At 46.1% G+C, this 17453-nt stretch overlaps 1 protein-coding gene across 1 annotated transcript in view; it reads right to left on the bottom strand.

The window, feature by feature from the left end:
* cdh4 (cadherin 4, type 1, R-cadherin (retinal)) overlaps positions 1-17453 on the bottom strand; it is a 112595-nt gene continuing 95142 nt past the window's right edge. The window contains exons 7-14 of the mRNA XM_079509262.1: positions 16681-16866; positions 16075-16328; positions 10661-10803; positions 7890-8126; positions 5719-5952; positions 3849-3988; positions 1241-1405; positions 1-813 (exon numbers count right to left, since the gene is read on the bottom strand). Coding sequence (XP_079365388.1) covers positions 607-813; positions 1241-1405; positions 3849-3988; positions 5719-5952; positions 7890-8126; positions 10661-10803; positions 16075-16328; positions 16681-16866 — 1566 coding nt within the window. The 3' untranslated portion in view covers positions 1-606. The remainder of the gene's footprint in view (positions 814-1240; positions 1406-3848; positions 3989-5718; positions 5953-7889; positions 8127-10660; positions 10804-16074; positions 16329-16680; positions 16867-17453) is intronic.

Here is a 17453-nt window from a genome sequence, read left to right as displayed (position 1 = left end):
AGAGACTGACGGGTTGCGATGGGGACTTGTTGGGGGGGGGGGTGGGTTCAGGAGGGAACGTGCCGCCCGAAACCGCTCAAATGGCAACCGACCCTGAGATAGCAGGAGTCTGATACAAAAACACACCACAAAAGGCACTTTAAAAAACAACAGTGCTTCTGTTCTAAGGAAATTCAAGTTGACAGTGAAAGAGAGTCAGAGTCAGAGTCTTCCCGGAACATTCTTTTCAATCATGTGAGACTAAAGTGAAAGATGGTTTTGTCTCAGTAACCAAGTCGGAGTGTATCACTGAGACTCGCATCACTTTCATGACTGCCTTGATTTGTCCCCAGAGAGTTCCAGGTCCAGCACGGTAAAAAAAAAAAAAAAAAAGATCACACTAAAGACTTGCCACTAAAAACAAATCAAAGCCAGAATACAGTTGCATTGCAGTGGAGCTCGTGTGTGTGAGAGAGCTTGGTTGCTGTGTACTAACTAACACAGCACACGTAAGGGTCCAGTCCTCACATGTCTACAATGTCATGTTCTTGGGCCCTGGCCGTGGTTTCGAGGGGCATCCGTCTGAGACCAACCCCGCCTTCCCCCGGCACCACTCCACGTCCTCCCTCAGTCGTCATCCCCTCCGCCGTAGAGGTCGGCCAGCTTCTTGAAGCGAGGGCCCCAGTCGTTGAGGTAGTCGTAGTCCTGGTCCCCCGAGCTGGTGGAGTTGAGCGAGCTGACGGAGCCGGCGGTGGAGCCGCTGCCCTCGTAGTCGAACACCAGCAGGGAGTCATAGGGAGGGGCTGTGGGGTCGTTGTCAGCCGCCCGCAGACCCTGCCCAGAGAAAGATGGGATAGAGGTGAATGGCTGTATCTGTTTTCCTATGACTCCGAGTGACATCATGGGCTGAAATGAACAATGCGTCACACGTTTGTTTTTTATCATCATTCTATAAGAGTGCAAACAAGATAGGCTACATTCAGAAACAGCCAACGCATGCAGAAACCAAATAAAATAAAAATCCATTGAGAGCAGTTTCTTGCTGAATCAGACGCACGCACGCACGCACGCACGCACGCACGCACGCACGCACGCACGCACGCACGCACGCACGCACGCACGCACGCACGCACGCACGCACGCACGCACGCACGCACGCACGCACGCACGCACGCACACACACACACACACACACACACACACACACACACACACACACACACACACAGTGGTGTAATTTGTTGTCCATCAGTAAACATACATCGTTAATAAAGTCTCCTATGTCTCCAGGGTGAGGCAGACTGGGTCTGACAGGGTACTGGGACTCAGAAATCACAGGTCTCTCGTCCACCCGCCGCACTCCTGATGGTTTATTTATGATGTGGTCCAGAGACTCGGGTTGCTGTAGCTGGCTCAGGTCATAGTCCTGCATTGGAGACAAAGATCAGTGAAAGAATGTTTGGGTCTTCTGCTCTCTGTGACAAAAAAATAATAATTATAATACAGAATTATTTTGTCGTGACCCATGAGCAGTAGGCTTTATGTGACATGTGCATCAGTGAATTTCCCCATGTGGGATAATACAGTTGATCTGAAGGCTAAAATACTTTTACTTACTCTGACTCGGATTACAAATCCTGATTTAAAAAAAAATCACAATACAAATGCAAAATATTGATCTGAAATAGCCTGGCAGTGCAATGGTGATTTTATTTATTTATTTATTTTTACTGACGGAACACTATTATAATGAGGTCCTGCTCATGGCACGCGCACGTTGCTGATCATGCAAGCAGGAGCCACAGTGTTCACCACTGTGCAGGCAGCCACCAGAGCCGGATTTACCTTGCTGAGGGCCCCCGGGCTGGAGCAAATTTGAGGGCCCCCCTTGGGGCGCGCAGCGAAGCCGTGCGTCCCGCGATTTGGCCGAGCGGCGCAGCCGTGAGGCCGGAAAAAATTTGGGCTATTTTGTTTTCATTTTGGGGTACCCAGGCCCCTAAAAAGAGGCAGGCAGGCAGAAGCTCTCAATGGTTTAACCATAATACAACTAAATACAATAACAATACACACATTTCACTTGAATTGGATTTCACTTTACAATTTTATAATTAAAAAAAAAAAAAAAAAAAAAACTTTTTTTTTTTTTTTTTTTTTTTTTGGGGCCCCCCTAGTCGGGGGCCCCCGGGCTTCAGCCCACCCTAGCCCAACGGTAAGTCCGGCTCTGGCAGCCACAGTGTTCACCACTGTGCAGGCAGCCACAGTGTTCACCACTGGAGGCAGCCACAGTGTTCACCACTGTGCAGGCAGCCACAGTGTTCACCACTGTGCAGGCAGCCACAGTGTTCACCACTGTGCAGGCAGCCACAGTGTTCACCACTGTGGAGGCAGCCACAGTGTTCACCACTGTGGAGGCAGCCACAGTGTTCACCACTGTGGAGTGCAGGCCAGAGTACCATCTTATTGTCGGCGGCATGAGACGGAATAAACAAATCCTACACAGTACTTCAGTATTCTGACAACGATACTGACACCAGGATACTGACCATCACTGACACCAGGATACTGACCATACTGACACCAGGATACTGACCATACTGACACCAGGATACTGACCATACTGACACCAGGATACTGACCATACTGACACCAGGATACTGACCATACTGACACCAGGATACTGACCATCACTGACACCAGGATACTGACCATACTGACACCAGGATACTGACCATACTGACACCAGGATACTGACCATACTGACACCAGGATACTGACCATCACTGACACCAGGATACTGACCATCACTGACACCAGGATACTGACCATACTGACACCAGGATACTGACCATACTGACACCAGGATACTGACCATACTGACACCAGGATACTGACCATACTGACACCAGGATACTGATACTGACACCAGGATACTGACACCAGAATACTGACCATACTGACACCAGGATACTGACCATACTGACACCAGGATACTGACACCAGGATACTGACACCAGGATACTGACCATACTGACACCAGGATACTGACCATACTGACACCAGGATACTGATACTGACACCAGGATACTGACACCAGGATACTGACCATACTGACACCAGGATACTGACCATACTGACACCAGGATACTGACACCAGGATACTGACACCAGGATACTGACCATTCTGATACCAGGATACTGACCATTCTGATACCAGGATTCTGACAAGAATACTGACACTAGCCTGGCTCCAGCCCTGAATCGCTACCATTAAAAAAATATGTCCTGGCGATTCAGTCTGCCTACAGCGGCGTCAGTCTCGATCGAAAATCTGTTCACAGCAGCTGACAGTGATTGGCCATCAGTCCCGTCACTCGACTGCGTCAAACAACAAACATGGCTTCCCCCACTGCGGTGACTCGCCACCGTATCAATCTGGCTATTAAATCGATCGAATAGTTTCTTTACAGCAACGACAGGTTTTATAAACATCTTCATCAGACAACGTTCCAACTATGGGATTGCAAATTATAATCACAGTGCAAAGCAGTTGAAAGGAGGATTTTCGAACCTCCATAAGTCGGACTCCAGGATCACTGTCCTTGGTGGATCTTCTGCCATCCACATTTCGGATTTAATTTGTGCCTTTGTACCGCGACGCTGCCGCCATGAAAAAGCTTCTGACGAAAGGTAAACAGTGTGTGCTTGTTCCAATGTGTAGCGAGTGTGCGTAGCGAGTGTGTGTGGGGGGCGTTCAAACTCTGTCTTTTAAAGTGAACGCGTATGGTGGCACTGGGAACTGGGGTTTATGCTAACAGCTAGCCGCAATTATAGAGTTAAAATACTGCATGAGTGCGTGCGTGTCTGCATACCTGGTCCTCCTCTCCGCCTCCCTCCTCGTCATACTTGAGGATGTTGTCTCTGACATCGTCTTCAGGGTCGATGAGCAGAGGCTTGGCCTGGCGCTCCTTCTCCCTGCGTTTCATCCACACTACGAACAGTAACACCATGCCTGCAAGACACACAGAGAACAGTAACACCATGCCTGCAAGACACACAGAGAACAGTAACACCATACCTGCAAGACACACAGAGAACAGTAACACCATGCCTGCAAGACGCACACAATTCTGACAATTCAACAAAGTAAAAATGAAGCTTGTGTGTGTGTGTGTGTGTTTGTGTGTGTGTGTGTGTGTGTGTGTGTGTGTGCCCCCGTGCGTGTGCTCCCGTACGTGCGTACGTGCGTGTGTGTCAGTCCATCCAGCTTGAGTATAATAGCTGCAACATGTGGATTTCAGGCTAGACATAAACCTCTTTAACATCAGGCAAACCTTCCAGACGGGTCCTCAAGTATCCTCAGTCCATCCTTAAGGCTTTGCTTGCAGCATGTCAGTCTGACTGTTAACACCACCAAGACAGAATTAAGTAGCCTGCCAATGGAGTTCCACACACTCTGTAGCCCACACACTCTGTCTGTCTTCACCATCAGCTGCCTTTGGGAGACTGCAATGCCCGGTCTTCGTTCTTCGAGAATAATAACCTCCACCTACACACTAAGGTAGCTGTCTACGAGGCTGTCTGCATCACCACCCTCCTCTACAGCTGTGAAGCATGGACCACATACATCAAGTCCCTGGAGCGTTTCCATATGGGATGCGTACAATCCGTACATGCCTACGTTGCATCCTGGGGCTCCCCTGGCGTGATTGGGTGCATCATACTGAAATACTTGGAAAGACCAACTGCAGGAATATTGAGGCCAGGAGGCGGGACGAGGCGGCAGTGGCTCAGGTGTAGAGTGACCGGATGGCAACAGCAAGGGCGCAGAGTTAGTGTCGAAGTGTCCTTGAGCAAGACTCTGAACCCCAAATTGCTCCCGAAGTGCAGGTTGGTGCCTTGCATGGTTTCCTCTGGCATCGCTATGTGGTAGGTGAATCTATGTAAAGCGCCTTGGATAAAGGCGCTATATAAATGCACCATTTACTATTACCAACTGATCTGGCTTGGACATGTGATCCATGTTCCCGAAGACCCACTGTATGGAAGAGCTCTTCACTGGTCCACTGGTACAGAAAATACCCGACAGGAACCGAGACCTGTTTTACCATGATCTCTCAGGCCGGGTCAGTACTGATTCTATTACCTCGAATCTCGGGTCTGTTTGTCATTATGCGTAACACCCAAGTCGTTCCGGGAAGGCCTGTACTGAGCACTGATCAGTAGAGAAGAGCATGAAGTGCTGCGATGATTAGTCTGTCCTGGGATCAAATTACTGCAGTGGGACCAAAATTTAGATGCACATGCTGCCTTGAGCGCCGAGCGGAGAACACACAAAAAATACCAATTTAACATTGAGGTGCCCAGAATTCTCAGGTTCCCACTCTTCTGGTTATCTGATTCATTTCTCCTCCTCTACTTTTACACAAATTGATCTAAAAAAATGGTTTTAAATTATGGATCATATTGGTATTAGCAGATAGTCAATTACTTGGATTTACACATGTCTATGTTATCTGCTATACCAGTGGTTCCCAAACTTTTTAGCTTGAGACCCAAAAGAGACATTTGATGTCACCCAAACGAGTGAAACTTTATTTTGTCTTTTATGTTGAATTCCGTATTAACTCATAAAACATTGTGATTTCTTTTTAATTTATCCCATATTTACCCATAAAAATGCATCTGCGACACAGACATGGATCCCAACCCACTGTTTGGGAAACACTGTGCTATACTTACTGAGCAGTATGATGATGCAGATGAGTATGGCTATGATGGCTCCAGTGCCCAGGCCGGCCGCTGCCACAGCCCCTGTCGTGGTACAGTCCCCGTTCTCGTCACAGGGACACACCTTGACCCTGATCACGGAGCGGTTGGACAAAGGAGGGTTTCCCGAGTCAGAGACGATTACAGGGATGTCATACACGTCTCCCTCCAGGTAGGGAATCTTCAGCCTCAACTGGGCATAATCACCTGCAACAAGGAGGTGGAGGGTGGAGGCGCAAGGGTGGGGTGGGGCGGGTTAAGGAGAGGGTGCGTCAGCAAGGGGTGGCATGGCGGTGTGCATGTCAGGGATGACATGCACCCATTTAGGCCTGACCTCAAAATTAAAAAAATATCTTCTAAATAAATATTTTCACGTTTTTTCAAAAATAGCAGACCTACAAGCTCGTAGCGCGCCACTTGGTGGCACGCTATGAGCTTGTAGATCTGCTATTTTTCAATAGCTAAATTATAACATAATGTTTAAAACACCAAAAGGGGTTCCCGCCCAAAATGGGTTAAGGAAGAAAGACAAAGACAAATATATAAGTGAATATACAGTATGTCGTCGCTGTCGGGTAGAAACCTTGTATGTCCAAAACCCTTACTTATCAACTAGTCACAAGCTCTTGTTAATTACCATTAATTGGTTCAATATTTATAAATCCCACTGACACACACAGTTCGCTTGCAAAATGTGTCACAAATAGCTATACTAGCAGATGTTACCATGTTTAATGGTAATTTCACTACTTTTGCACAACAGTGTTGTATGTCCGACGAAGTAGGACATTCATTGGAAAAACAAAAGGTTTTGTATCCGTCAGCAACGATATGCTGCTTCTGTATCTGAATGTATATTGTTGCTGTCATGCAGAAACCTCTTATGTCCATATTAAAACCTTTTGTGTTTTTTCATAAATTAACCTCCTACTTGATCATAGCGTCCTCAAAAGTAGCAGATCCACAAGCTCGAATTGCGGTGCAAAGAAACACACTCTGAGTTTGCAGATCAGCTATCTTTGCTATTTTTGAGTGGTGTAAACCACTCCTACAACTGGCTTTGTTAGTTTACGTGTCTGTCTGTCTGTCCGTACCAAAGAAAATGAGCATGGTTGCTATGGTCACCCAGTTCACACAGGTGTGATTTCATTACGTCAGACATTACGTCAGACCACAGCTGATCAGTCTATATAAGACCTTACACCACTCAGTTCACACGGGTGTGATTTTTTTATTTGAACCTGAAAAGTAACCGTTTTGGGCACCCAACAGAGTCAATATTACCCTCTGTGTCAGTACTCTTGATTATACTCATATTTTTTTTTGATTGATCTTGATTTGGTGTACAAGTACAAAATGTGTGTAGGCGTGGAGCAAAATGACATGTTAAAGGACAACCGCTATGACATGACCAAAACATATTGTTCAGGCACATCAATGCATGCCCATGGGGGCTCTAAAGACACAAACAGAGCATATAACCTTGAGCATCTATCATGATAAGACAAGAGCCTCTGTGGGAGAAGAACCCACGTATGTGATCAGATTTGTCCTCAAGACAACCGCTGTGATACATCCATCTGGGTGGATTAGGTGACAGATCGCTTGGTCAGGGGACAGAGAGATGAATGGATCTCATTTGTCACAAACGACAGATCATACGTCAACACCGGACGGTAGCATTCTCCCTCGCTGAGCTTTGTGGGACATTTTGTAAAAGCTTTAGATTCCTCTTTGTAGTTTAGAACAATACTTTGTTTTCCCTTGATGTCCCTTGGGGCCCCTGTCTGTGGACACTGTGCAGTGGGCGTCTCAGCATCCATCAGGAAAAGTGCATCATTTAATTCAGTGGACATATACAGTAATGGTGCAAGACCAGTTGGTCCATTTCTATTTATCCCATCTTCATGTGACCAGTTATGTGACATGGTATTTGTAGCAGAGATTTCAACACAGAATTGTAGAACACTAAAGAGCAAAAACTACATCCAGTAGACCGGTAATTGATTGGCTTGTCCGTTGCTAGGCAAACCAATGCCGTAACTTAATTTGAGAATAGACTATCCCATAGACTGGAGGGACGACTGTTCTGTGATTTGTAGTTCAAAAAGCATGGCGTCAGATGGTCTGCCTCTATGTCCTACCGTTGAGTCGCGAGATGGTCCAGTTGCGGCGGACGCTGGTGGGGAAGGAAGGCAGCTCGAAGACGAACGGCCCCACGTTGGGGTCAGCATCAGCGTCCGAGGCCGTAATGTTGACCTTGGAGCTGTGGCGCGCACGCTCGCACACCTGGGCCCCCTTGGGCATCAGCACAGGAGCGTTGTCGTTGACATCGATCAGGTAGATCTGTAGCGTACCTGTCCCACTGGCCTGAGGAGAGCCTGGGTGAAGGAGGGGCAGCACAGGGAGAAATAGGAAGATTTAAGGATAGAAGTTAGTAATGAAGTGAGGTGTGATGAGGTAAAGCTTATCCCATACTTTGTAATGCGACAGTGACGATTACCAAATATCCAACTAAATGATCCACTTCAATGCTGAAGTATGATTCATAGAAAAATGTGTTCCTCAGGTCACAGGTAACGTATTGTGGGCAAGCAAAGTCAAAAACAAAAGAAAGAAAGAAAGATCATTTTGATTGTACGACCTACGGTTCAAGAGCTATAGGCCAAAATGTGAATCTGTCTGTTACAGTAAAGTGCCACCATGAGGCCGGATTTGGAAAATGTATGGTGTCATTTCTTCCTTGGACTAGCTGGAATCTGCATGCAAAGTGTCACAGCGATCAGAGCGATGATTTGAGGCATTTTGTTCAAAACGGGCCACTGTGTGTGTGTGTGTGTGTGTGTGTGTGTGTGTGTGTGTGTGTGTGTGTGTGTGTGTGTGTGACTGTGCCAATTAATTCCTCCCCACACACATTTCTGTGTTGTCACTGTGGTTGTATCCTGGGAGAGTCTTTTTTCCCCAGTATTTCGCACAGGTGGACAGGGTTTTGAGGTTAGGTTTAGGTATATTATCCAATATACTGATTACTATGATACTGACCATGATACAGACCATGATACTGACATGATACTGTCAACGAAAAAATTATAACGCACGCACATCCTCCATCTTTGGTGCTGAGCCAAAGTGCAAAACAGCAGAATCATGCAAAACAAGAAGGGGGCTCTGTTGTACTGTGAATAACATTGGAGTTGACATGATACTGACCATGATACTGATATGATACTGATACTGATTATTACGATGTAACACTTATGAGCAGTTACATTATGAACTGTTATTATATTATGAGCGGCTACGTAATGATTTTAATGTAAAACATTATTATTTGCAAAAAATCTGTTATTACACTATGCGCTCATGATTTTATTTGTGAGCTTGTATTACATTTAGGTTATTACATTATGAGTCGTTATTACATCTTTTATATGTTCTATTATGCATGTTCTGAGGGTTTGAGAGGTTTGCCAATGTATACATGACACCTTTGGAGGTGTAGGTGGTCAAAGATTAAAAAAAATTATGGACAGATAAAACAGAGCCAAGAGGAAACTACAAAAGATAGGATGGAAAAAACCTTTCATGTTGAATTACATTTTTATGGTTGACCCTTATTCTAAAGGGATAGAACAGGGTTCAACAACTTTAACAACAATCATGAATAAGCCGATATATCTCAAATTGAAAAAGATATTTAAAGATTAAAGATTTAAATATTTTGAGAAATGAAATCCTATCAAAGTGTGTCACCCACGTGTCAAAAGGCTGGTGTGGTTCTTTAAAATAAAATTACTTTAAATTATGCATGATGTGCAAAACCAATCAGGAAAAACAGAGACAAATCTGTCATTATAATTGAGCTGTGTTCATCAAATTACTACTATTTTAGCAATTTTACTCAGCTAAGAAAAAAATCTTATTTAAAAATTAGCCTGGATATTGTAACAATAATATCATTTGCATAATTAAAAAAAACTGCAAAGAATCTCTCGCATACACACCCACAATATCAAGGGCAGGGCTAAATGTGTGATGCAGTCCTGCGTAGATAGAGCTTAAACCAGCAGCTCACCAAAGCGGGTTCAACTTGTTTTTTTCCATCCAGCAGTAAGTTGATGTATTTTGTATGTATAGGTCTGCTGAACAGAGCCTCAAGGCCCATCGACCAACTTGTCGGTTATGATTGGCCCGGTGCTTTGTTGGTCCTCTTGCTTCGCTTGAGCAGAATACGTAAAGAGAATTTCAATCAAAGTGGAATATATCCCCTTGCTGAGGCCGGCCTTAAGAATCAATAGGTAGTCAACACGTTGTTGGATTTAAATCGGTATGCTTCAGGGCTATATTATAGAAGTAGCTCTTCCCCTGGAAACCCATCCCTCTTTTTTGTTTTCTAAAAACACCTAGAATTCCTTCCACTTCAGAGCAAGCAATCTCTGTTTGTAACACTTTTATAGATCGATCAGTGATGTTACTATATGCTGCTCATCGACTTTTACTGCTCTGCTTTCCACAAGATGCACAGAGGATACAGGTGAAACGTGTACTGTGCAGTCAATCACATGCACTCACCCCACATGCTTTTCACCTCATGACACTCGCTCGCACGCACGCACGCACGCACGCACGCACGCACGCACGCACGCACGCACGCACGCACGCACGCACGCACGCACGCACGCACGCACGCACGCACGCACGCACGCACGCACGCACGCACGCACGCACGCACGCACGCACGCACGCACGCACGCACGCACGCACGCACGCACGCACGCACGCACGCACGCACGCACGCACACACACACACACACACACACACACACACACACACACACACACACACACACACACACACACACACACACACACACACACACACACACACACACACACAGTGACTTACCAGACTTACCATTGTCGAAGGCCAGGAAAGTGGCCTCATACACGTTGTTTTTCACGTACATGGACTCTCTGTCCAGCAGTGCCATGGTGGTGATTTGACCATTGGTCCTGTTGATTCTCAGCCAGTTAGCTGGGTCTGACAGCTTGGAGTACCTGTCCCCCCCCCCCCCACACACACACACACACACACACACACACACACACACACACACACACACACACACACACACACCAGGTTATTATGCTGACAACGTATCACAAACGACACAGGTGTGAGCTGAGCTATAGGACCTTTTCTACAAAAATAAAACCAAAATAAATTGAGGATTGAGATGAGGATGTACATTCCAATGTAGGCCTACTACTATAGCATTTAACTCCCTTTTAAAAGTAGCTGAAGAAATGTAGTCATCAGTAATGGTACTAGAGGTTCACGTGCCTTTGGTGCACTCACATCTAGCTTAAAAAAAAAGGAAATAAAAGAAAGCAAAACATAAACAAAAGTATCCCTAGTCGCTACATTAATTTGTATATTCATAGGGTGAGTGGGCGAGAGAGCACTTGCTCATTCTAGGAACTCCAAATAGCGCCTACGGCTCTGCATCAATATAACATACATAAGCATTGTGAGCCCACGTGAGCCATGATGTCACACCTTTTGCGGATTCACCGTTTTGCTCGTTTACATGGAGACGGGAGGAGACGGCGTTTTCAAAGATTTCCACTCTGGAAGGAGTTTTCACTTTCAACCCCCGAAAACGCAATTGTTGTTTAAACGGACCCCTGCAAACGATAGTTTATTTTGATGTTTTCTATCGACACTGTTCTCGTGTAAAGGGGGCCTAAGTTGGTGCCAGAGCACAGATCAATGTCGTGTGAGGGCCGTGGAGGCACGCGGAGCGCCGTCGCATGTGCAGATAGAACTGGTAGAATGCAAAGGGGAAGTACCATTGAAAGTGATTTTTTGAAATGATTAATTGCAATTAAGTCTTTTTTCCCCATGTCCGTATACATACGTACTGTACGTCGACACTAGGTGGCGTCCGTCTATATAATGGTTGCTGCCTATGGAAGCCTTTAACATCGGTCCGGTTCCTATAGCAACGCCCCACCGTTCCAACTATGGGATTGCAAATATATGTGACATGCACGCACGCACGCACGCACGCACGCACGCACGCACGCACGCACGCACGCACGCACGCACGCACGCACACACACACACACACACACACACACACACACACACACACACATATTATAAGTTGAATAGAGGAAGGAAGCGCTGACGTGGTCCTTTGTTTGTTGAACTGAATACAGGTGCTCGTTGGCGAGGACGAGGTTAAGTCATAACATAAAAGAAGAGGATCCAAGGCACTCTGTTCCAGTGAGGTGAAAAAAAGCCTTTTTTATTTAAGAGTTAAGGCATGGCAAAGAACATTACAAAAAGAAGGACCAACGCGTTTCGGCACTCAGCCTTCGTCAGGGTCCCATTTTCTTCACCTCACTGGAACAGAGTGCCTTGGATCCTCTTCTTTTATGTTGTATATTATAAGTTGTTTGTTGCTGCCAATAGTACTGTATCTATCATGAGTAATCATCACCATAGGCTATGCTTAGTATGCTCATCAGTAACTCCTTTGACATGATATGACAAGATGGAGAGCAGAACATATGTTCAGCGGGGTTTATCACAGTAACGTAACGCCTCATTTGCATGAAAACCGCTTGAATCAGAGAACCACAAATAGCATTCAGATCCATTCAACAGAATGAAAACATGGCCCCTAACAAACACACTGGACTCTGTGCCCTGCATTGTGTACAGTTACATTGCCAATGACAAGCTGCGATGAACTCCTTCTAAAACCTACAGATTGTACGAGGCAGCGATGGAGGGAGTTCACAACTTAACAGCTGATCGATCAAAGCTTCAACTTCCACAGCATGTCAGTGTGCTTAAAGGACCACTTCTCTACTTTTCAACTTATCTTCATATAATTGGTCCTCACGAATGTTCATGATAAAATACCACCATTGAGTTCTACTCTTTATGTGTCTCATAGGAGTGCTGCGGGCAGTTCAGAAGATTTTTTTCAAAACACATTTAGATTTTTATTATCGTGAGAACAATGGCTTCCATTATTGCATTGCAACCTTTCAGGAATAGAAAGCCTGCAGTTAGCAGGCTTGGATTGGATCGATTCCCCATCGATTATGTCACTGGTGGACAGGTTTCTGAACTGCCCACAGCCCTCCTATGAGACACAAAAATGATGCTATTTTATCATGATTATTAGCGAGGACCAACTAAGATAGGGTGAAAAGTGGTGAAGTGGTCCTTTAATGAACAAATGCAGACACTCCCATCAGGTATTATACTGAACATAGTATAGAATATATTCACAGTAAACTCCTCAGTCCTAATTTAACTGGTGGGAGGTTAGAGAGAGAGAGAGAGACTTTGTGAAAGAGTGCAAGAGAAAGATAACTTGCAAATGTGGAGTGATGGACATACATGGAACGGAGACAGGGGTGAGAGGACAGAGCTGTGTGCTTGTGCGTATGCACAAAGGTGGGCGGAGGGTGTAATGAGCAGCGGAGGAGGGGAATTATAACACCGCATCGGAGACTGACACAGGTTAGCCAGAGCCTGGTGTGTGTGGGGGAAGCTAATGGATAGGACTCATATTCTGTCACGGCTAATGACACACCTACACACATCTGCACGCACGCACGCACGCACGCACGCACGCACGCACGCACGCACGCACGCACGCACGCACGCACGCACGCACGCACACACACACACACACACACACACACGCACTCGTGGACTGGTAAACACTCACTAAACTGCTGCATTGAAATAGACCCGCTGACAGATAGTCAAGTTTATTTCTATCAACGGACGCTCTGTGACAAATCCATAGAGATACAGAGATATGAAGGTAGTTTTAGGGGCAGAAAATAACTATATTTGCACTTGAAAGGGCCGATTCCCCGGAGAGTGCGTCGTGCAAATGATTCCCACGTCAGCATGTGTTTGTTGTCCTCTGGCAGGTATTGGCAGAGATGTGTGCTTGGCATTGCCTGGCACTGTCACCTCATCCCTTCTGCCAAGGTGCTACCTCAGGGGTACTGCCACATTCATCTGCCACTCAGCTGGCTCAGTGTTGAGGTGCAACCTCAGGGGTGCTACCTCAGGGTACTGCCACATTCATCTGCCACTCAGCTGGCTCAGTGTTGCATGGTGGGAACAACACCCAGCTGGTAGCAGGACAGAGTGAAATTCGCAGCCACACACGTACACGCGCATGCCACACATGCACACGCACACGAACACGAACACACACACACACACGCACAAATGCACGCATGTACGTTGTACGTACGTACGTACAAACAGACAACACACAGTAGTACCACTTTATCCACAACTGACAGTAAAATCTGCTGGAAAACAGGCCTGGGTTTATTGAGAGAAAATGAAACGCTAAGAGCAAGTGAGACAGAGAGAAAGAGAGAGAGGGGTTCTTACTTCACTTGTCTTTTGAAATTGTGTGTGTACATGTATTATATTGTATTATATGCGTGCGTGCGTGCGTGCGTGCGTGCGTGCGTGCGTGCGTGCGTGCGTGCGTGCGTGCGTGCGTGCGTGCGTGCATGCATGTGAGTATTCAAGTGAGGTCGCCCCAAGAAAAAAGAAGCCCATGGTGCTGAGGCTGTCTGAACATGAGCCGTCTGTCTGCTGCCAAGCCACTCTGCCCTGAGCTCCCATCAATAACACACACACGCGCACACACACACACACACACACACACACACACACACACACACACACACACACACACACAGGCGCGAGCGAGCGTGCACACGCACACAGCTGGCAGTAAGGGATGGCTGAGAGATACAGAGAGAACCAACAAAAGAAGTGTTAAGGTGGTTGCACACTGGACGCGTTTTTCGGAAAACCGATGGAGAAACGCCGCTTAAAAATCCGAATTCGCGCCAGGTGTGTGGAGACCTCTCAAAAACCACAAACATACTCTTAGCTTGCATGATAAGCTCCTTTTTAGGAAGGGAGTGCCTAGGGTCTGTCTGTCTGTCTGTCTGTCTGTCTGTCTGTCTGTCTGTCTGTCTGTCTGTCTGTCTGTCTGTCTGTCTGTCTGTCTGTCTGTCTGTTTTTCTTCAGTAACATTTGCAGTGAGGTAACTGAGGTTCCTCAGTGGACGTACGTCTCACTGACATTAAGAAAAATCAATGTGCTGCTGGAAGCGAGGATGGCGTGCGACAGTACCCTCAGTTTTAGCATACACGTGGGACTTTCTGTCACACTGGGTCGATTGCCCAGATGGCACTATGCCCGCCGGGCACCACGCTAGTCGGGGTGGACAGAGAGGATCGATGGAAGACAGGGAAAAGACCAAAGGCTAGCTTGTTACTGGATGACCTCCTATGCTGGTCGCATGACAACAGAGTGGTAAGTAGAGAACCCTCTTCTCTTTAAAGAGAAGTGGGCTGGCAGGTCGGTGGCAATACAAAATGGATGACAAATGCAACTTTCAAAGTTGAATGCTTTATCTTTAAGTAAGCTATTACATTGCAAGTTATATGTGTGTGTCTGTGTGTGCACACTGTGTGTATGTTTCAGTATTGTGGTATTGCTAGGCTACTGTCCCAACGAGTGGACACCGGGGGGAAATACATATTTCCCACTTTTCATAATTGGGAAATATATATTACACCTGTGCTAGATAGTTAAGTGGCACCACCTGCAGGCTTTATAAACTATATGAGTCTCTCCCCAGAAGGTGTTCTCCGTGGGATACCAAGCATTTGAGCATTAAGCAGCACACTCCCCATGGGTTACTTGACGTTTAATGTTCATGTTTAATTTGTCAAGAGTAGGCCTTGTACTACATCTGTGTTCTGTTTAGCTACATCTGTTCCAGACAGCGCTGCCCTGCAGTTATATCCTGATCCGAGAAGAACTTCAGCTGTCCGTTGTGTTGAATAAATGGGGCACCGCTTTGCTAGTCGCTAGTCTTTCATGATATGCGTTTAATTAATTATGGTTCCATGACTTTTTTTTAATTAATGATAAAGTAGAGTATGCTTCTAGGGCTTCTACTGGTTCTACCAAGTGAAGACAAGCCATTGCTATCCTCCAGCCAATACAGAATGTAGCATTCGTTTCCGGTTGCTTTTCGGGACCCGAAGTTCCAAGATGCTGGATTTGAATTGACAGAAAAAGTGGCCTCAAAACGCGTAGAAACCAATGGGCGACATCGTTTTTACAATCAATTGGTGTTCCCCACAACCTTGTGAGTATTGTATACCTTCTTCTCAGCCACTTTACAGTAATTTTACCTGCACTGCAACCTTCAACATTGCGGCACTGGCTAAAGATCCGGTCAGTACCTGACAGTCTGGTGGATGAAGTGGTCCGGGTCTTGGGCGGAGAACACGGTGAGGGTGGTTCCTGCCGGTACGCCTTCCTCAAATCGGATTAGCTTGGGGTTGACGGGGAAGACGGGCGGCTCATTCACGTCCTGGACGGAGATGGTCACACCCGCTGTGGACTGGAGCGAGGACTGGATGCCGCTGGCCAGGTGGGCCTGATTGGACACCACCACTGTCAGCATGAACGCTCGGTTCATCTCAAAGTCCACCGGCTGGAAACAATGTAAAAAAGAACACAGAGAGAGAGAGAGAGAGAGAGAGAGAGAGAGAGAGAAGGGGGAAGGGTGGTGAGAATAATCATCCCAACTGATAACCCGCATGATTTATCTGCTCATTTTCTACTTGTAAATATCATTCAGTGAAAACAACTTGAGACTGCTCAGTTGCACTTGCACTTCAAAGTAGATGTGTAGGGATACAACATACTCACCCAAGCAATAATATCCTGAATACGACTGTCAAAGCAACACACAATCCTTGTATTCACAAGTGTTCATCCCTCAAGACATGCATATTACTTTCTCACTGCAAACGTCAGCCAATCAAGCTCACTGTTTACTGTACCTTGACCACGGTGACCATGCCCTCATTGGTGATGGGGTTGGTGCGGATGGTGAAGTGACCCGCGGGGTCTCCACTCACAATGCGGTACACAGCGTTCCAGTTGGGGCTGTGAGGTTGGTCCCTGTCCACCACTGTCAGGTTTGTCACCACCACGTTCACCTTGTTCTCCGGTACCTCCCCCGAGAACTAGGAGAGGAGAGGAATTGGCATCAGACTTGCTTTAATAATGAATTGCATTTTTATAGCGCTTTTCCAACTGCTCAAAGCGCTTTACAATGGTTCATTCATTCATACATTGGGAGGTGAAGCGGCGAACAGTCGACGCCAGCGTCCTCACTTCCCACATTCACACACCAATGCTGGCGAGCTCACACCGACCAACTCATTGGAGGCAATGTAGGGTTCTTTTCAAAATAGCAAAAAAATCCAACCTACAAGCTCACAACGCTTAACATTAGGTTACAGTTTCTTTTCTATCTTTAGTTGACCTGAGTTTGAGTGTTTTTCTTATGCAAAACATATATTTTATTTAAGGTTATTTCATTTTAGGATAAGCCTCTTTAGATGTATAATCTTGTTGTCAAGGGAGTCCTAACCATGTACGTATCAGTGAAAAAGCTCCGTTAAAAGAGGAAAGAAGAAAAGGGGAAGATAGTACGAAGGGGGAAAAAGTGGGAGGAGAAGCTGGAAATGGATTGGTTTAAACATGGATAATAGAGAATCATTGTTTCCATTACATTAATGCAGCCCCTTATTTTCATATGTCTACTTTA

The sequence above is a fragment of the Electrona antarctica genome, assembly GCF_951216825.1.
Source record: "Electrona antarctica genome assembly, chromosome: 9".
Lineage (NCBI taxonomy): Eukaryota > Metazoa > Chordata > Actinopteri > Myctophiformes > Myctophidae > Electrona > Electrona antarctica.
The sequence above is the reverse complement of the archived record's forward strand: the minus strand, read 5'-3'. Positions and strand labels throughout refer to the sequence as shown.